Here is a 20,895-nt window from a genome sequence, read left to right on the forward strand (position 1 = left end):
GTGTGTCTCAATCAGCTCCCTAGTTCAGTAGTCAGGGCACTGATCAGGGAATCAACCACATTCACTTGCATGATATACTGATTCACGACCTAGGGAACTAGGGAGCTGATTGAGACGCAGGGTTAGTTTGTATTGGTTTGCAGCATTGATCCGCGGTTTGCAGAAGCAGCAATGACATCGAGCGATTTTTGTAGGTTGTGCAAAAAAACATGAAAGTGATCGGTATTTACACCCACTCGAGCAATTTGTTTGCTAATTAAAGAAGTCATTTCAGCATCGTCGAGAGGTTAAAAGGCGACTCTGATACTGTTCTGGTTCAGTGTAAATGAACGCGGAATATAGCCACCCTAAACTACGTCAGTGTCATGACAACCAAAAAGAATTCCAGTCAGCTCAGGCGGCGCGAGATTCAAGAAGCAGGGAGACGAAACATACAGAGCAAATAATAAAAATATTGTCTACCAACAAGAGGCATTGAAGTAAAAGAGTCCTGTACTCACATCGTGAAGCAAACCACCAAAATAACAGCAGAGAATCATTGTGTGTCATTAATCGCTGTTTGTAATCTTCCTATGAAGAGACTGTTGGATCAATGCTCTGCTACATTTCTCTCAGATAAAGTAAATGCTTAACACAATCGGCGTCACTGTGATCGTGCATTGTTATTTTGGAGTGACGGTCGTGCGAGAGACGGGTAGATCAGATAGTTTGAAAGCTGCTTGCCGTCGCTTGTCTATTGTCATTGTGTTATACCCGCCAATAGCGAGCAAGGTGGATAAGCCAGTCTGTGATTGGTTCCCACAAAAGTGTAACAGCGCAGCAGAAATGAATGCACAGGTTTCCAGACTGAGTTGCCTAGTGAAATCAAATCGCCGGCAGATCAGGCTGGGTTTACTCAGACTAATTTTGCTCAAATTATAAATTATAATTTGCATGTACAATAAACCATTGTAAAATTTATATCTCTCAACAGAAAGTTTTTTGCAGGTAATAAAATGTTAATTAAAAACTGTAGTTATAATAAGCATATTTCCAGTATGTGCCTCAGCATTGTATCGTCAACTCGCTCATCAGACGACCCTGTAGTCCTCCTTTGACAGTCAGTTGGACCAGCTCATTCGGTTCATTTTGAGTCCTCTGTAATCCTCGGGAAACTTTGACAGTTGGTTGAACCGGCTCATTCGGTTCTTTTTGGGTGCTTCTCGAATGGAAGTCTGCATCCTACCAAGGCTGCGTCCTTCCTAGTTCAGTCCTTCAGAGGCTTAAAGGCTCGGGTCCTCCTCAGCTTTAAATGCATGAATGAGATGGTCTAGTAAGTTTACGTGGCTACGTCACTCATGTTCCTACCCCCACCGTCACGGCACAGAAATTCTAATGAAACTTAATTTTGGAAAAACACGTTTTATTACAAATCTTTATATTATCTGGCTTTCTGTTAATGCATTACAGTGAATCATAGCCATCTGCAGTCTCCCAGTGGCTTACATTATTGGCAGGGTTTTTTTGTGCAGTTGAGTGTTTTGGCAAGTGAGTCATTTAAACCAAATCAAAGGATAACATCTATGCTTTGTCTGAAAACATTATTTTTGTCTTGCATTTCATAATAAAATCAGACAAGCTCAATACTTACTTGTTTTCCGTCAGTTTATTTTCGTGAATTGGATTGTGTACAAAGGATTGTGGGTGATTGAAAGTCGTGAAGGATACATCCCATGCATCCTTCAAATTCAGCTGAACGAAGGAAGTGAAACTAAGACGGCCTCTCAAGGATCCTTCCGAGTGAGCTGGCCTTCAGCAGCGTTTGACGTGACAGCCGAGCTATGCAGCCTTTGTAGGATGCAGCCTTTCATTTCAGAAGCACCCTTTGAGTCGGACGAGTGTGTCTTGCGTCATCAACCCGGAGCTAAAGATAGATTCAGTTTGATTAGTGAACCGGCTCGACTGGTTACTTCCTGAGAACCGGCTCAAGAGAACAATTCGTTCAAGAATCGAACATCACTAGTATGAAGCGCATGACGGAGGGAATTCAGGAACAATAAATCAATAAATCAACAATGGAAAATTGCAGGAGATCATTGGAGATACAGAAAACAACAATGTTAATTAGGGTTGGGCGATGTCCCCTAAATTGGCAGTTGACTATGTTTACAGTAAAACATCGTGATGGACGATTATATCGTCGGGGGGGTCGTGTGTTTTAATTTTCCGTTATTATATAATTATTATTTATTATTTTACTTTATTACTTTATTTATCCCTTAGACGCGTACGATCACACCGGTGTGATTAGAACGTTCAGTGCAGTGCATCACGTGATCAATTGCCAAATTCAAATGTGCGCGTCCATCTCTAATCCAGAGACGCGCGAAGCACTTTTCATATATCACAAATATGCAGTGTTTTCAACCACATAATGTTTGTTTAAATACAAATAAGATGTTGTGAATCCAACAGAACCTGCGGCACAAACTAACATGGCGACACCCATAACGTGTATAGCTCAACTAACGCAATCCTTATAAAAGTTGTTTAAACAGCAAAACACATCCACTATTTGACAACCTGAATATAAGATATTGCATGTTATAGTTAACAAATGAGTGAATATTGTGAATAAAAAAGGAAAACTGAAATAAAAGCAGATCATCAGTCATACAGCGCTGCGGTGTGTGACATGACAAGCAATGACGCGTCACCATTGAAACAATAAAGTGATACGTTCTACATAACAGTCGCCTTGAAAAACTCACGCTGGGGGGTCATGTCTCTCCATCGTGATGTCGGTCAGCCATCACGATGATATCGTCCATCGGCACAAACCTAATGTTAAAGGTACAATATGTAAAATTTTTGCAGTAAAATATCCAAAAACCACTAGGCTAGTGTTATATATTTTGTCCAGCTGATTACTAACAATATCTCTAATGTTTTCAACTACTTGTAAATCATGAGAAAATTCCCATTCTAAACAGTGACACGGGGCAGTGCAGTCGCCTGTCAATGACGTCAGTTACCTTTGTTACCGCCTTTACTGACGTAGAAACCACATGACAACAGTGCCGTGGACAAATGCGGAAGTAGTGTCTAGCGTCAGGCAAACCACTAGCTTGCTTCAAGCAGTTCCTTATTTACTTCTTGCACGTTTTATGCTGGATTGTGTTACTTGTTTATGGAACATAATTACTGTTTACCATCTGCCGCTGGTTCTGTCGACAAGTACAGCTCCCGTAAACTCATGACCGGAAAAGCGGAAGCAGCGCCGGCGACTGTGTCATAATAAAAGTCCCGCTGCTCGTGAGGCGTGTGTTGATTAATCGCTCCAGCTCCTCGTTCAGCTCCCGCAACACTCTGTCCTGCTCTGCTTCATACTAAAGTAACGTTAATAATCGCATCCACGAACATGAGTTCTTCCAGACTCCAATCCCTATTCTTTTGCACCGTCCGTTGAGATGGAGACCACATGTCCCAAGTTTCCACTCTAAAACTTGGCGTCATCAAACTACGCCTTTGTTTTGAATAGGCCTCTAGCGACCTCTAGCGGAAAAAAATATCACAAATTGTACCTTTTAATACTGATGTTGACAATACCAGACAAAGAATTAAGGAACTCATGACTTAAATACATGGGGAGTAATCAGCGTGGACAGGCGTGTGGAATTGGGGACTATGGAAACTAATTAACAAACATGGAAACTAACTAGTAACTAAGTGAATATGAAACTAAAACAGAACATACATGTGACAAATAGGGGTTTAGTTGTTTAGAGAAAATAGTAAAGAATATTATTGTGCCATTTATCGGTTATCGACCATAGCATAATCAATCAGTAATTGGCTTTGAATCTGTATTTGCAAGAATTGGAACGTAATGGAAATTATAATTTCCTGTCACTTTAACATCAACATAAAGCAGTCCCTGCTCACAGAGAGCCTTGTAAATATACATCTACCACAGTACAGTAATATCTATTCAAGTCAACAATTTTATACCCATACCCACTGTATACATCAGAACAGCCAGTTCTATTTCAGTTATTGTCAGTTACTTTGAGGTGTTATCAGAGCTTTTTGATCAGTGTGTGGTGTTCACATTGTCCGATTGGTGCAAGATATAAGAGCATGTACTGATCCAGTCAGTTTTGCATTCTCCGGTGCTCATGTAAATCAACACCTATTAATAGAATATTTGTGCATGCAGTTCATGTTAAGCGTTTACCATAGAAAGTGTCATGAATAAATAAACTAACCAAACTCATGTTGTTTGTGGTTTGTAGCCTCCTGCCGCACCCACCAGTAGGAACTATGCAGAGATGCGGGAGAAGTTGCGACTCAGGCTCACAAAGAGGAAAGAGGAACAGCCTAAGAAGGAAGAATTGCTGCTGGAGCGGGACGGGGTGGAAGACCATCGCAAGGTAGAGGACTTGCTACAGTTCATCAACAGCGCAGATAACAAACCTGCCACCAGCTCCAAAGCAGCCAAACGTGCCCGCCATAAACAGAAGAAGGTAAACTCATTTTTATGCTCTTTTGTCTGTATCTATTAATTTATGCAAAAATACATAAAAAATTCAATACTGCTGTTCTGACATCATGTAGAATAAAGGGATGTGTATATATGTGTGTAATATAAATATAAATATATAATATAATATAATATATTCATATTCATAATGATATTAGAAGACAAAAGAATATACACACAAACAACATACACACACACTAGTCATGGGATCATGTGTGTATATGTATATATATATTGGAGTGTGTCATGAGATTAACGACCTGGGGGTTTGTTTGGGTGTAGCTGGAGGAAAAAGCCCGTCTAGAGGCAGAGGCTCGGGAACTGGAGGAGCAGCAGCAACTTCTAAAAGAACAGAGAAGGCAGCAGCAGGAGGAGGAGGCGGCACTGAAGCAGGAGCTGCTCCGTCTGCAGGAAATGCAGCAGTTGCGAGCATCTAAGAAGAAAAAGAAAGACAATAAATCCAAGGAGGTGACCAAGTCTGAAAATTCTTCTCTTGTTCCAACAACAAACAGCCCTCAGCCTCTTCAGCAAACAGCACAGAGCGTTTTAGAAAAGAATATCCAGAACGGCAAAACACAGCTACTGCACAGTCTCATCCGTCTCGGTCATAAGGAGCCTCGTCTAGAACCTGAATCACCTACCGATGGGAAGAATGGCCTATCGCAACAGCCAAGCCCAAAGACTTGCAAAGAGAGACCTTCAGAGTCTCCTGCCCTTCAGAATGGCACTTCCTCCCACCCAGAGTCCTCCCATACCAAGGTCAAACCCAAACAGCAAACAAATGGCTCCAAAACCAACGGTGAGGCCACAAAGAGGCCAGCCGAGACCTCCAAAGCTCCAGAGCCTCCCAAAGCTGGGAATGCGGCCAGCCCTCAAACTGACGCCAAAGCCAAGCAGAGAGCTTCAGATGAGTCAGTGACCGAGATCAAGAGGGAAGAGAGGACTAATGGGAAAAAGCCACAGAATGGAGGGAAAGATGAGAGGAACTCTCCCGTTATCGAATCTTCAACTTTAGACCCTCCTCAGCAGAATGGCAAAGTCTCAAACAACGAGTCCCCTCAGCCCAAAAGCAAAGCCAAGAAGAATAAGAAGAAAAAAGTGGACAAGATGAATAACTCAATAGGTGAGTGTTTTAAACTCCCAAATTGTCTGAAGATAAATATTACAAAGAATATTTTATGATTTGTCCACTTTTGAACACGTCAGAATTCTCTTATTGTCCAACAGATGATGTATTTTTGCCCAAAGACATTGATTTGGACAGCGTAGACATGGACGAGACCGAACGTGAGGTGGAATATTTCAAAAGGTACCTTTTGGTAGTACTTTGGTAGTAATATTTTGAAGTGTGGTCACATTAGCGAAATTTCACACGCAAAAACAGGTCCATTGTTGATAGCGATAGTGCTGCTTAAGCAGTAGACACTTTCAAACCAGGCAGCTTTCTGCTGGTCAGTGTAGCTTATTCACGTGACCAGCTTGAACAGGAGCGAAATCTGCATTGGGAACTTTTTTTGCCCTCAAGCGAAACTCCCTGTCATGCGGAATTCATTTTGGAATGACTGGATTTTGCCATTTGGAATTTCGCTAAACAATGGTAAATGTGACCTCCAACATTCATGACCTTTTGTTCCCCAATGAATTTATCCTTCACTCTTTTTTGCAGGTTCTGTTTGGACTCTGCGCGACAGACGAGGCAGAGGTTGTCCATCAACTGGTCCAATTTTAGCTTGAAGAAGGCCACGTTTGCTGCCCACTAATGGGTCTTCCTTTTAAGAGACAATGGCAGGAATCGATAAGCGTTCCTCTGGTTTCTTCTCTCTCTCTCCCACGTTTCTACAGACTCACTGCTGACCCCAGTGCTGCTATGCTTCAACTGCTCCTCTGGTCTACATTATCCATGCCGCCTTGCCTTGTCCTTGTTGCTCTGGGTTCCGCAAAGCACCCAAAACGGGCTTATATTCCTGCAGTACTTCTGGAGAGAAAAAAGTCAAAAAACAACTCCAAAATGCTACTATAAGTTCATCCCTATTATTTTGGTTTCCCTTTTCTTCTTTTTAAAAAGCGTGTGTGCATTTTGTCAGTGAGTGGGCCGTTTCCATTAGGTCTGTGTGTCATGTTATGGGTTTTCTCTGGCTTTATGTACATTTGGACGAAGGCACTGCAAAAGACATGCTTAAAGAAAAAATATGAATATGAAAAAAGATCCTTTTATTCAAATCAACTGTGGCTTTGCTCACCTTTGCACCTAGCACTGCACTTCCTCACAACTCGTTGTCAAGAGAATCAGACTGGTCAGCTTCACGTCATTGTCCCCTATCTCTCCCTTTATCAGGAGAACGGCTAATACTTGACAATGTTCACATTGGTTTCTCAGTTCCATTTAAAATTGTTCAGTGTTACAACTGTGTTCAAGTTACCATTTTCTTTTCTTTTTTTCTTTTCTTTTTTTTCCAACTTGTACCAAGCTTGTATCAGAATACTTTCAGAATTGAATCGAAAAGAACAATACTCACACTATCAATCTGTTATAGAGTGTATATTGTATTAACACTGAAGCCGGACTGGCTACTTTTTAACATATTGTTAAGTAATATTAAAATCTTGTCTTTCTTTTTGAAAGATGGAATACAGTAGAGTGGCAGGATATTTCTGTGTCAGTTGTCTTTTTTCCATCTGCATTTTATAACACTTGCCAAATTCCTAACCTTATCCAATGAAGGGGAAATACAGAACCAACTGCAGATCAACATAAAAGGAGCAACCTAACACCCCTAATTTGCATGACTTGGCACCTTGTGACGGGTCCGTCCCCATCGTTTTGGTAAGAACAAATGCGTGTGAAACACCACAACCATTTTCACTCAGTGTTTACGGTTTTACACTGGCTGCATCTGCATACTTGAGCCATAATAACAGTAATAATAATAATTATCCAAAATTCTTGTATAATTTGAAGTCATTATGAATAGTTTAAGATTTATTTTACTTTGTTTTCTTTCCTCTTACCTTATTACCAGGGTGTGGCAGGTACAATCCCGGTTCAGGCTGGTGTTTTCACTAATCAGTAAATCCATCTTTTCCAGTCCAATCAATGAGCGTTATTGGACGCAGTTTAGGCAGTATTATTGTTTCTGCTGAGAGGTAAGTGTATGTTTAAGGTGAAAATAACCTTAATATAAACATTTCAGATTTTATCATTTAACACTACTTATTTCAAGTAAGTGTGCCATACTGAATACTTATTGAGATAAAAGGTGAAATTTATCCTGGCTGCTGTCTTCATTTTTTTTTTAATTTCCGTCGGATTCATAAGAAAAAACAGAAAAAAAAACTCCCTGCCATTCAATGAAGGTCAACATGAAATCAAAATAGACTTTCCAATTGTTTCTTTTTTTTCCATGATTCTCAATTTCACGTTATTTCAGAGGAAAAACAGTGCTTGTAATTTTTAATTAAACATAATTAAATAATAATAATTAGGTTGTTTTTCTTTCACTTTTGATTATAAGACTATCATCACCTTCCAAAGGTGAATCATTTAAAGTTGAGATAGAAGTACCGATCAATTTAAAGTTTATCTGACAACTCTGGAATTTTGGGCTAAACTTTGCCTAACATTGTGGTGACCCAATTCATGGAACTCTGAAATAAAACACTGAGATTGAACAATAATTTTAATACAAATTTTGTTGATGGTGAGTGATCAGAAGTTAGATATAATTCTGTGTTTAATGTGACAGTGTGTTTATAAGTATTTACATGATTTTGGCTTTCACTTCAAAAGTGCAACAAAAAGTAGATTACCTCACTCTTCAAAAAAAAAAATGTATTGGAATCACATTTTAAAATGGGAGGGGGGTATATTTTTAATCTTCGAAACCACTTGACAGACTATTTCTAAACTCGCGACTCCCACAGAGAGGGAACTTTTGTCACTATCCGTCATCATCAAACTTTGTTTTATGTAGGGCTTTTTTTTTCTTCACTTCCTGCCAAAAAAACTTTTTTCGCTGTGGTGGAACGCCTACCACCTAGCATGTAACAAAGGAACAGATATAACAGGTTAGAGAAACTGCTGCTCGTCTTGTTCTGGAAGAGATGATCTCATTTGAGTTATTGAAAATGTTTAAACATTTTACACCATTCTAAATGGCAAGTATCAAATTAGTGCCTGGTTTATCATTTAGAATGGCATGATGGTGTAAAACTGTTTAAACATATTATCAATTATTAAAATGACCATAACTGATTCTGTTGCATATGCAATATAAAGAACTAGCTAATTTAGCTGATTATAAGTCATATTGCCATCAGTTCATACTGCGGTCAACACTTTTGACAACACAAGTGTTTGTTTGTGACATTTTGTATAAAGCCTATATAATATAAGGGTATTATGTTATAGTATACACTACCATTCAAAAGTTTGGGGTCGGTAAGAATTTTTTTTTTTTTTTTTTTTTTTTTCATCAATGATGCATTAAAAATGCAAGGTGACCGTAAAGACTTTTTACATTTTTAAACTGTAATGATATTTTACAATATTACTGTTTTTACTGTATTTTTGACCAAATAAATGAAGCCTTGCTGAGCACAAATTGTAAACTAAACAATGTTTTAGTATAGTAATCTAGAACTTTTATATAGTGAAATAAATGTATATAAAATATACATTTCTTTTACATTTAAAATTGAAAAAATATATAGTAAAATAATTAACTTAATTAAAATCTATTTATTTATATAATTATATAAAATTTAAAAATCAACACGTGTTTGGCTGGGAAATCAGAGAATGAACAATGGGAGATTTTGTGAATATCCTGGAAGTGCTTTTTTAAATCTGCCCACTTTTAGTCAACCATGATGCAATGCTGGAGTTACCTCATTTATGTAAAATCTTTTTAGTAAGACATTTCTGGTTGAGGCCAGGTTCACTTTGTACTTTCAACATGAAGTCTGTATTAGTTATTTTGACAGAATGAGAAGAACTACACAAGATGACTGTGCGCATATCAATACACAGCTGATCTTTTCTCTCACACAAAACAACAAAAAATTATCTTTTATGGACATTTGGGAATTAAAATTTAATTTGAGTACTAGATACACGTAACCGGATCCTAGTACATTCCCTTGACATATTCATCCGAATATATCAACAACTGTCCTTTATTATCCTGTCTTGACAAGAATATGTGCAGAGCCTAGAGAGAGATTTGGACAATAAAAAGGGTCAAAAAGAGAGCGAGAGCTGGGTTTATTAAAGCGGAATCAAAGATTGGAGATGAGATAGTGTAGTTTGTAATCACTTGTGAAGATCTTTTCATTGAGGATGGCCCAGAGCTGAGGAGAAACAGAGAGCTCAAGAGGGAAAACCCCAATCGTTCCACATACTGGAATTGACAATAGAGTTCTGATCGCTCTTATCTAAAAAACAACACGGCAGGCCATGATCTAACTCTTAACACAGTCAGTAACAACAACATTCTGTTAAATAAGGTGCTGCTCTTTCAAATGAGCGATGCAGTTAGCCAGTGCTTGGGAATTCCCTGCTTTAAAGATTAAAGGCCATATTTATCTGTTTTGGCATGGCATTTGGCAAAGTTTTCCCAGCCAGAACAACATGGCAGGAAAAGTCGAAGATAATAACGGGTACACCATAGGCTACTTGATCCCGATCCCCCCTATTTTTGCAATGCAGGATTCTTGTGAAGTGCTGACCTGGTGTTGAAGTTTTGAATCTCAATTCTGGGCTAATTGTGTAAGTCTTTTACTGTAAAAGTCATGTGATCATGTGACCTAATTATTTCCCCTTTCTGAAGGTGGATTGTGGTGTGTGTGCTTTATTTGTCAGTAATGTGCAGGCCTCACATTATTGTAGGTGTGTATGAAGTGTGTGTGTGTGTGTGTGTGGAGGTGGGGAATCCCTTCCAGCCTACCTTTCACTTCTCCAAGGAAAAAGGTTTCATAAAAGAACAAAACTACAGCAGGTCCCACACATCCATCACTTCAGCTTTTCGCTAGTTACGTTCTTCACAGCAACACAATTTTCTCAATGACTTTGCAACTAATTACTCGGGTAGAAAAATGACACTGTTCTGTGCAGAACTGCTGCAGCCACAAGCATCTTCTGAAGTGTGTACTTGAGCTTGGGCGACGTCATTTCGAGAGTGGTGACTTGACTGAAGTAGAGAGCATGAAACTCCTGCTGGAGTTTTCCCTCCTACCCCCGTGGCAGCTAGCTAGGGCCGTGTGTCTGACCTCATCAAGGGTTTATTGACTCAGGGGACCATGATGCTCCTTTACATGTCTGACGTGATCTAGCTGAATATGGGCCTGCACAGATGACTGGTTTCCCAGATATAACACACACAAATGACTAGGGAGCCATTTATGAGGAAAATTACTATTTGAGTTGACAATTCACAGAATTGCTCTTCAGAAACCATTTGGTTAATGCTGTCGCTTTAGTAATCCTGGTTCTATTTGTATAATATATGCAAATGTCACTCTGCCATTTTTGGGTCCAAAATGGCGCCCACCTAACAGTTTTACTCCCAAACAAAGTTTCAATTTGACCTCACTATGCTTAACAATGAACAATTATATTTTTAGAATACCACTTATTGCAACATGATTATGTTGTTAGGGTTAGTAAATGGTTTCTGGTTCACTTCGATGAAAAAAAAAAAAAAAAAGTGTTCTTCTGATCGAGTGAGTCTGAATCAAATAGTTTTGACCAAAACGTTTTGTGAATCTTTTTGAAAGAGTTTGCGTCTCGTGCTGCGGTATTGTGCTAAAGATGAAATTTGAGTCACGTGTACCCTAGTGAATTCATTAAAAAAAAAAAAAAAAAAAAAAAGTATTGGCCTACTTTGGGTTTAAGAGTCAATTGTTCGCAACTGCGAGCAGGAAACGCTTGCATACTCTAAAGATGTAATAGAGTGCTTCAGTGATGATGGATTACAGTGTTGCCAACTGCTTTCAATTAAAAGTAGCTAAAACTGTTAGCTAAATGTCACTAGATGACATCATAATGGCAAATTTATTGCTCTATATAAATATGAATATAGACCAGTGGGCAAAATAAGAATCTAGATAAGGTTTGTCCAAGAAGTTGCTAGAAGTTAGTAAATATAGTGACAAAATCGCTAAATTGGCAACATTGGTGGATTATTGTTGGCCAACGTGTAAATTAAGAATCACCCTGGTTCCCTAGAAAAAAAAAAAACAATAGGATTTTTCCATTTGCTTATTGGATTATTGTGTAAAATAACCTCTGTGACCAACAAAAGTTTGATTCTTACACATTTTCTTTTTTCATCATGATAATCTTCACAAATGAAACAAGTTTTATGAATTTTGAAGCCTAAATACAATTACTAGAAGTAAAAAGCTAAATGTAGGCTATAAATGAACTACACCATGGCCGCATGCCTGCAACATCGCCACCATAAGGCTTCTGACAACTCTTTAAAGGTGCAATGTGTAAAATTTGGGAGGATCTATTGAGAGAAATGCAATATAATTACATGACTATGTTTTCAGTGGTGCATAAAGACTTTACATAGTGAACTGATATGTTTTTATTACCTTTAGAATGAGCCATTTCTATCTCATACACCGCGGGTCCATGTCAAGTCGGCATTATGTGGCGGCATGCTTCTACAGTAACCCTAAACAGACAAACTGCTCTACAGAGCGTGTTTCGACACTGCATTTGTTGGTGTTTTTAAAGGCAGCTTGCATCACCATGTTGAATATGCACGTAGTAGTAGTAGTAGTAGTAGTAGTAGTCTGGTTTATTAGAATTAGAGATCGTTATTTGTTAGAAGCAATGAGGTTTCTTCTTACTTCACACAGGCTACTCTCTGACGACGACATCTTTGTCTTGTGTCGGCCAGACGGCCACCGTAGCTTCTCCATAAGGGAGGTGTGTGCGCCGTTAGTTGCAGTTTGCAACCTCACCGCTAGATGTCGCTAGAAAATCTTTATTTAAAAAAAAAACCTTTTCCCTGAAAGTTTGAGTTGGAATAGTTTGCAAGCACACGATTATACAAACAATGAGGTTGTAAAAGTTGAAGTAGATGAGTTTTTGATTCGGTGTGATGATGTTTAAAGTCCCTGACAACCTCTTTTAGCCACTAGCAACTGCCTTTTTAAAGATAAGCACAAGGTATTTTAATAATATCTTGAGCTTGTTTTAACCACAGACTTTATATCAGACACGTAACCAAAAACCCACTGACTTCAGGATGATGGAACACGGAAATGTATGTAGCACTCTATTAACTAATGCCATGAGATATCTTATAACAAATTCAATTCAATATAACAAATCACATATCGGCACACACAAGGTTTTCCAGTCTGTCACCAATGGAGAATACAGCCTATTTTAAATTGTCACATTTTTGGTCGCAGTCTGAATCTCTTCACAGTGGCTCGTATAATGCGTTACTGGCCTCTTAAAACTACGGCTGCGGTTCAGCTACAGTACGAAGTACAGAATGTGTATGTAATGTTTATGATGATAGTAATCTGATTCAGTGAATATCTATTTGATGAGTTATTAGTTACAGACACTAGCCTTGTTTGGTCCCATAGCCTCCTCCCCTTTAAATAGCCAGTCCCACTATATCCCTCTACCCGACAGTCACCTACTTCTCTTCTGCTATTCACTTCCATGCCTCAGGACAGCTGAGAATTTACTGCAGTTATAGCCTTCCCATTCAGTTGTGCTTGGGAAGGGGCTTTCCACCACTTGTGCACATACACACACTCTTTCAAATCCCATGGGACTTGAGTTTAATGCTTTATGACACACTATGCCTCATGATCTTACCAGCATGATCAACTATCTCAGTGTCTGGTTTCCCATATCTTACTAATAATTACCTTTGACAGTACAAATACACTCACAGACACAAACAAGGTTACACATGTTTTAGAAAAGAATCCTTAAGCAAATAATTTATTATAAAAATAAATCTTATAGTTATCACATTTCTATGTTTTACTTTGCCATCTCTGTAATCATTTCTTTTTGTCAATTGAGTTTTGTTGTTAGTGCCTTTGAACCCTGTAAAAATGTGCTGCAATAGGAGGCCATTTTGTCAGACGCAGCAACTGAAATGTGAACATTTCACGTCTCAATTTACCAGGATGTAGGGAACTTCCTCTCTTACTTAAAACTAGAATGTTTTTAACTGCAGAGGGGGATCGAATGGCAAGTACCTCACAGTCAAAAGGTGCCTAGAAGTCTCAGAAAGTAATGACGTGTTATACGTCAGAACCATATAACATTTATAATCGGAAACTGAAGTTTGATATACATATATATGAATCAAATAATTAGTAATATAGTGTGTGCTGTCTTGCCCTGTATTTCTTGTCACAAATAAAATGATCTGATTTAAAATTTAAGCTCAATGCAAATAATATACCTACAAATAGCACCATGACAAAAAGTATGAATTATATAAAGAAGCTTATGTATTAAATATAAATGAATATGTACTTTTATCATCTGTATTTGGAAATAAAAAATAGCAAAAAGTGCAAACCAGCTGATAAAGAGAATACATATCAGTGAGGTATATGATACCAAGTTTACGATCCATCTGAATTATACACAGATCTGCAATACAGCATTAAGCAAAATTTGATTGTAACATGCTTGAAACCATGACACCAAAGAAATGGCAAAAACCCAGTGACTTATAAACCGAAAATGCTTAAGATTGAATATCTTTTCATATCCAAACCATCTGCATTCTATGACAGCCATGTGAGTAAGCCTTTGAACTGGAAATGACCAACCCAAAGTCATATTCTGAGTCCTATGCCACAAGCAACCTTCTTAACATCAACCAAGTCCACAATCGAAAAGCCAAGGCTAAAAGAAAGAAAAAAAGCTCTTCTTTCGACTCCATCCTGTTTAAACGTGCCCCTGCCTTCATCAACACCCTGTCACACATCCCACAGTCTGCGAGCTTGTAGTGATTTTGTCCTCAGTGCGTTCTGTGCCCTGTGAAAAGTCAGTGAGGTGAGAGACTCACAGCTTGGCACACTCGTCCCAGTGGTTTAGGTATTCGGCCGCGTGCTCATCGTCGTATGTCGTTAGACAACGAGGGCATTGCAGTTCAGCGGCTCCCTGCGGTGCAGTGTTACTGATAGTCCTCTTTGAGCTTGTTTCTGGGGGACTGTTCCTTAGTGGTTCGGCAGTGTCCGTCTGTCGGGGAACTTTTTTAAGGCCCAAGTGAAGTCGGCGTGAAGATGAGGTGTCTTGGACGCTCTGCGTGATGGAGAAACAATGCATGCTATTAGAAAAAATGGCCTTTTGAAATTTTTTTTTTTTTTTTTACTCATGATGGTTGGGTTATTTAGTAGTATGAGGAAAAAATGGGGGGAACGGATAATTATTGGATACCTCCAATAATTTAGTCTGCTTAAACCTCGTCCCTCAATGCTTGACTGCAAGCTCGCATTAATTATTTTGTTAAATAGCATGAATTATTTATTCGTAAATATCTTGTTTTTTCAGGGAATCACACCACATGACATTGTACAACCTGAACTAACCTTGTCATAAAAAGGTCAAATTTTCTAATTTTTGTCAAAATTCTTTTCAAGAATTTTATTCTTTTTACTAAGGCTTTTTAAATTATACTTGCCTGTGTGCGTATTTGCAGTTGAAGTCGCCCAACTTCATCTTGAAGGTCCAGGATTTTACCCTGAGCCCTCTCTCGGTCTGCCCTCTCCGATTTGAAGTCCTCTATATAGGCCAGAACCTTATGAGAGAACAAGGAACGGGCTCGGTTTATGGGCAGCAAACCAAACAAAACTACTTCTCATCTTTGCTGTAACAAAAATACAATAACTTCCTGTTTAAAAGGAATTCAGATTCTGCTAGTTTGAACTGATAAAGACCTGCTGCTCAAGCATCTGAATGCGCTCATGGTCTCTTCTTGTATTGTCATCCCTCTCTCTGCTGAGTCTCTCGCACTCCATCATCTTGTCCTGCAGGAGGCCGTTGAGCCGCGCGATCTCCTGCTGGATCAAAGCCTTGCTGCCCGCAGCCTGAGTTTGCGTCAGGGTCGGACCTGCGGATGCCAGACCGTTTGACTCTTTCAACTTTTGACACAAACCCCTCACGTATTCTTCTCTACTGGAGTCATACTTTTGCCACTTTGAGTTTAAACTTTCCACCTGAGATGGAACAAAAACATGTATTTATGATGTGAGCAGAAAAAAAATTACAAAACATTTTCCAAGAATATTTTACATTGTTTCTTTCCGTAAAAAGTACAGTGACATTTTCTGCATATGACATGGGTAAAACAAATGTCAGTGATCATATGATCCTTACGTAGGCAACTCTCTTTTTAAGCTGGTCATTTTCCTCTTCTAACTTGTTGATGATGACATTTAGATGGGGAACTTCAGGGGAATCTGTTGTCTTAAGAAGATACAAAAAAGCAAGTTGAAACATGTTAAACGGCGTTTTTTTTTTTTTTTTTTAAGGTGGTCCAGAATGCTGATAGTTTCCCCAACACACCTCATTAACTTGATCTCTCTGATCCATTATGTCTGTCTTGCTTTTCTCTTTCTCCATGCGCCCCAAAAGCTCCTGGCACACCTGCACGGTGGCCCCCAGTTGGGCCCTCAACTGCTCGGCTTCTTCAGCAAGAGAGTTGCAAAGGACGGCCCTGGTGGCCTGTGTCCGATCCCTTTCGGCCAAGGTGGAGCGCAGTTGCTGGATCTCCCTTTCTTTCTCCTGCTCGGGCCTTTCCCTGATGGCCTTCAGCTCTTGATCCTTCTCCTTCACTTTTTCTTGCAATCGCTGAATCTCCTGGAACAAGTAAACAGGAGACTCTTTCATGCCCGTTTTCTGACAGTTCAGGTGAATGTGAACAACAAATACACTTGTTTCACCATAGCCGACACATACTGTGAAGTATCCAAATACTTTCAATGATGAACAAATGGTAAAAAAAAAAAAACATCTTAAACCACGAAAAACTGATTTGCTGGTCGGCTAGTCTGTTTTAGAGGATTTTGGGCACTTTTCAAATAATCACTTTGGGAGACCAACTGTTGTTGTTTTGGTTTTTTTTTTATTATTATTTTTATTATTCATTATTATTATGTTTTTAAGTAAGGAATTCAAGAATATATACTACAGTGCTTTAGGGCTTGTTGTTGGTATGAAGAAAAAACAAACAAACAAAAAAACAATATGACATGATGTAAATGATTGCATAGGAAAAACACAAGTAAGAAGAAACGTGTTATAACTTACTGTTTTACTGGTTTCCAATATCTGGGCGGTGTCCCCCTCTGATTCCTTGAGTTTTTGCTTTAATTTGCAAATTTCCTTACACAAACTCTCGATTAGAGATTTCGACGGCCCTACAATATAAGGATCTTCTCCCTCAATGACCACGGTTTTCTCATACTTCCCCAGTCTTGCCTTTAAATCACCGATAATTCCGTCTTTGGATGTAACCAAGTGATTTAAACGAGCAATTTCTTGTTGTGTTTCGTGGTAAAATGTGTTGAGTGTAGAGCAGCTGCGCAACTTCGCCCTCAGCGCCTCGTTCTCCCTCTTCATCTCATCCATACTGAACAATCGGCTCGCGCATTAAAACGAGTAAATAAAGTACGAATTTCCCATAGACTGTACAGGTTTGAGTGTCATAGGCTTACATGCGTCTGCTGTAGACCAAAAGCAGAAAGGTTCAGCCTGTGAGAACCTCACTCAATTTCGAAATTATCTTATGAAGAGGGGATTTCCTTGCGGGGACTTCCCCCATCTCAAATTGGTATATTTTTTCTCGTACTTCACATAAAACGTCGAAAAATAGTTGGGTAGCAGCCCCTATTTTGGCATTAAAAGAGGTTAACTGAGGAGTTGTGTCTGATTTAACTGTGGTTTTACACTTTTTAGAGACAGTTGCCTCTCTCCTCAGTGTGATATCAGGTTTTGGGAGATAGCAGTTCAGCTTGACGCCGCCTGGTGCGTGTGCACGAAAAATGCGCGCTACCCTTCCTGTATGTATGCTGCCAGTGACGCGACGCCAAACCAGTGTAGACAGCTTCCTTGATTATAGAAACGTTTTAGTTTGTCGTGTCGCTAACGGAAAGTGTAAAAATGGGTTGTAAGTGGACTTAAGCACTTTATATGACTAAAGCGTGCGTGTTAATGTACTGTCCACGCAGAGCGTGTGAAGGGAGCTGCCTGGCAAGGCTTTCAAGATAACTGAAGACATGTGAAGACTTAGTGAAGCTTCTATACCGAAGAAGGCGGCATGAATCAGAGAGTAGGGGAAAGTAAAACATTTTTCACATTTTTAAAGGGATAGTCCACCCAAAAACGAAGGCTCTGTGATAGGCTCACTCTCATGTCGTTCCAATCCAAACCTGTCTTCTGCAGAACAAAAAAAGAAGGATGTTGGTAACCATACAGTTTCAGTTATACCATTAACTCTCCCTTTTTTTTTTGACCTTACAATGGAAGTCAATGGGAAGCCAAAACCATTTGGTTATCAACATTCTTCAAAATATCTTCTATGCTACAACATATAAAAGAAAGTTATTACTACAAGTTTGGAATGACCTGAGGGTGAGTAAATGGTGACAGAATGTTCATGTTTTAAGTACATTTCAGGAACATTGGCCTGCACCAGGGGTTCCTGTTCCTGGAGATACCCTCCTGCAAAGGTCAGCCCAAACCCTGATCAAACACAACTGAGCTAATTAAGATCTTCAGGAGCATTTGATTATTACAGACAAGTTTGTTGAGTCAGTGTTAGATCTGAATTCACAACAGGGCACCTGGCCTACACTGTAAAAATATTTTTAAATGTACAAAATGCACATATTACATTCTTACCCCAAAAGTTGTGTAGTGGTGTAAAATGAGTGCTGATATTCAGCATGCACAATGCGCTTATTGAGAACATGCAAAATGAGTGACGACATTGTAAATTTTAGCTGATTGGACAAACTGACAGTTTCAACTGACTCTCATTCTCTTTCCTGCTATATGTCCATGTAGAATTATTTTTAACTGTATTCTAACTGTAAACTTTGGGGGAAAGCGCATCTGATAATTGTATATTGCCTTGGGTTTTCTTTCAAAATTCTTACTCCAAATTTTTGGGATTTTTTTTTTAACACATAATGCACTGTACTCTAAAAAAAAAAAAAAAAAAAAAAAACATTATTTAAAGGTTTCATCTTAGACCATCCCTCCTTGTCATAATGGATAATGCCTACTATTATCTTGGATCACATTATGCCAATTGTCTAGACAATGAAAGCCAAAGGTGCTTAGTCTGTTATCTGAAGATTGAACCATAAAACAGCAATTTTAATTATACAGTAATTAACAAACTTACAATGTCTAAACCCTCATTCTTAGAGTAAGGAATCTTTATCCCTCTGCCAAAAGCAGCACACATGAAACAGCAGAAAGTCCCGCTTAGTGTGTAATGTTTGTGTGAGTTCATGGTGTTCTGCCTAGGGAAACCCCACCTCTGTTCTTTAAAGTTTGCCACCATCTTGTGGTATCAAAACAGCAATGACATGTGTTTGACAGACATGATATATTACTTGTAAATATAAATCAATCACACATATAATTGTTGCAATATTCCTCACTGCTCTTGATGTTACACAACAGTCATTTCAGCTCTCTATACACCTTTGCATTGTATAGGCATGCTTTTAAAAAGATATGAACTAAATCTGTGAAATTATAGGCAATGAAGTTTGTAATTGCTCTCGGATTGCATTAGGAAAAACCTTTCATTTTAGGAATGCGGAGGTGCTTGCGTTTGCAATATTTTTTTTTTTTTTTTTTTTTGTGAAATATTCCTGGGGAAAAACAGCACTCATGCAAACCACAGCTTTCTTTTTCTTTACTTTATTTATTTGAAAATGGTTAATACCAACAGTAAAAATAAATGACTACAAAATCTATAAATATATATATATTTAAAAAACAAAAAAAAACAATAATGCACACAATTCAGTAACACTTTACAATAAGGTTTCATTTGTTAACATTAGTTAACTACAGTAGTTAACATGAACTAACAACAAACAATACTTTTACAGCATTTAATGCACTGTCAATGAACATTTTGTTAATTAACATTAATAAAGGTTAATAATATAGTGCTCATTTATAGTTTATGTTAGTTAATGCATTAACTAATGTTAACAAATGATACTTTATTGTAAAGTGTTAACAATAGGGTAAAGTATAAAAACAAAATAATACAAATCAATATATTTTTTAATTTTAACTTAAGGATGATGTAGACTGAGGTACCATAATACATAAGTTATTTAATGGTTTATATTAATATCATATAAATTTCCTCACATACCCTCCTTTAAATATTTTCCTTAATAGAACATTCCCATTTTAATATGTTCCTGGGATTTCCACTTGCAGATATCAGAGCATTGAGTCATAAGATTGTCTTAAACTGCTGCTAGGGCTCATTGACATCAGGCATTAGGAAGCCATTAAAAGGGTCGGTTGCACCATCATCACCGATATCCTGAGGAAAGTCTTCCTCGCTGTCGCATTCTTGGCTGTCAGCCCCGGGAAGGCACTCAGTTGAGCGACTTTCGCTATCCTCTACACTGTTTTTGGACTCGGTGCTTTCACTGCTACTGCTGCTGCTGCTGCTGCTGTTGCTTGTATACTCAGTACCTTCAACACTGTGTTCAGTGCTTTCACTCGTGTCGGCACCGTTATCCTCTTTCTTTGTGTTCAGAGCAACCGTTTCCTGGCTTTCACTCGATTCACTGCTTTCATTTTTTTTTGATGTATCACTGGTGGATTTGATGTAATTCTTGTCTGGCTGGCTGGTCGCTTGCGCTTTGTCACCGTTGTTCAATTGGACCCATTTGAGGGTGTAGATCCAGCCCTGCATGAGTGTATCATGATGGTCATTATTCTAGTGTAACCACACATTTTGTATGATACATATAACATTCAATGTTCCTTACCCTGCGAACGTTCTCTTTACTGCTTTGAGTGTTATCTGATGTCAGTGAAGTCTCGCTTTTTCCAATCTGGATATGCATGGATAAGAAGACAGAGGACAGTATAAAACAGGGAATCAATTTCTCTGCAATGAATAGGCTTTAGAGCAATGCAAACCAACTTACCAGACTTTCCACAGAATGGCTTTCGCTAGAGATCTTGAAACAAAATGTATAAAAAACATGGACATTTTCAGTCATATATTCATTTGTTTAATGATTTTATAAATTTGTGAAATATATGCTTATAATTAGTGTTTATTAACAGTAATTATTAGTTATACCAGTTCATCTGAGTC

General features: G+C 38.5%; 4 protein-coding genes across 6 annotated transcripts in view; 2 read left to right on the forward strand and 2 right to left on the reverse strand.

The window, feature by feature from the left end:
• The window catches only part of fam193a (family with sequence similarity 193 member A), a 31,933-nt gene extending 24,089 nt beyond the window's left edge, over window positions 1-7,844 (forward strand). The window contains exons 20-24 of the mRNA XM_067405418.1: window positions 4,275-4,505; window positions 4,805-5,645; window positions 5,750-5,831; window positions 6,189-7,346; window positions 7,543-7,844. Coding sequence (XP_067261519.1) covers window positions 4,275-4,505; window positions 4,805-5,645; window positions 5,750-5,831; window positions 6,189-6,282 — 1,248 coding nt within the window. The 3' untranslated portion in view covers window positions 6,283-7,346; window positions 7,543-7,844. The remainder of the gene's footprint in view (window positions 1-4,274; window positions 4,506-4,804; window positions 5,646-5,749; window positions 5,832-6,188; window positions 7,347-7,542) is intronic.
• Window positions 7,617-20,895, forward strand: part of sparcl1 (SPARC-like 1) — a 28,668-nt gene continuing 15,389 nt past the window's right edge. Inside the window, exon 1 of one of the 3 annotated variants that reach the window (XM_067405419.1) lies at window positions 7,617-7,666. The gene's annotated coding sequence lies outside the window, so the exon portion shown is untranslated. Of the gene's footprint in view, window positions 7,667-18,114; window positions 18,254-20,895 lie in introns of those variants that run through there. The other 2 variants (XM_067405422.1, XM_067405420.1) reach the window with 2 other exon arrangements.
• On the reverse strand, window positions 11,814-17,588 carry tnip2 (TNFAIP3 interacting protein 2). The gene is made up of 6 exons (XM_067403475.1): window positions 16,833-17,588; window positions 16,089-16,382; window positions 15,900-15,989; window positions 15,461-15,739; window positions 15,205-15,321; window positions 11,814-14,825 (listed from the first exon to the last, which is right to left on the reverse strand). Exons 1-6 carry the CDS (start codon window positions 17,151-17,153, stop codon window positions 14,586-14,588), a joined length of 1,341 nt encoding a protein of 446 aa, XP_067259576.1. The 5' UTR covers window positions 17,154-17,588; the 3' UTR covers window positions 11,814-14,585.
• The window catches only part of scpp1 (secretory calcium-binding phosphoprotein 1), a 2,533-nt gene continuing 1,151 nt past the window's right edge, over window positions 19,514-20,895 (reverse strand). The window contains exons 6-9 of the mRNA XM_067404946.1: window positions 20,881-20,895; window positions 20,723-20,755; window positions 20,561-20,626; window positions 19,514-20,478 (exon numbers count right to left, since the gene is read on the reverse strand). The exon at window positions 20,881-20,895 is cut by the window's right edge and continues 21 nt beyond it. Of these exons, the coding sequence (XP_067261047.1) occupies window positions 20,038-20,478; window positions 20,561-20,626; window positions 20,723-20,755; window positions 20,881-20,895 (555 nt within the window). The 3' untranslated portion in view covers window positions 19,514-20,037. The remainder of the gene's footprint in view (window positions 20,479-20,560; window positions 20,627-20,722; window positions 20,756-20,880) is intronic.

The sequence above is a fragment of the Chanodichthys erythropterus genome, chromosome 12 (assembly GCF_024489055.1).
Source record: "Chanodichthys erythropterus isolate Z2021 chromosome 12, ASM2448905v1, whole genome shotgun sequence".
Lineage (NCBI taxonomy): Eukaryota > Metazoa > Chordata > Actinopteri > Cypriniformes > Xenocyprididae > Chanodichthys > Chanodichthys erythropterus.

Bases quoted from the DNA above. Each gene is read 5' to 3' on its own strand.
- tnip2 (XM_067403475.1), bottom strand. From the start codon at position 17,153: ATGGATGAGATGAAGAGGGAGAACGAGGCGCTGAGGGCGAAGTTGCGC. The intron at 15,990-16,088 runs GTGTGTTGGGGA...TATCTTCTTAAG, and splicing joins AGAGAGATCAAGTTAATGAG to ACAACAGATTCCCCTGAAGT. The intron at 15,322-15,460 runs GTCTTTATCAGT...TTCTCTCATAAG, and splicing joins TTCAGATGCTTGAGCAGCAG to GTTCTGGCCTATATAGAGGA.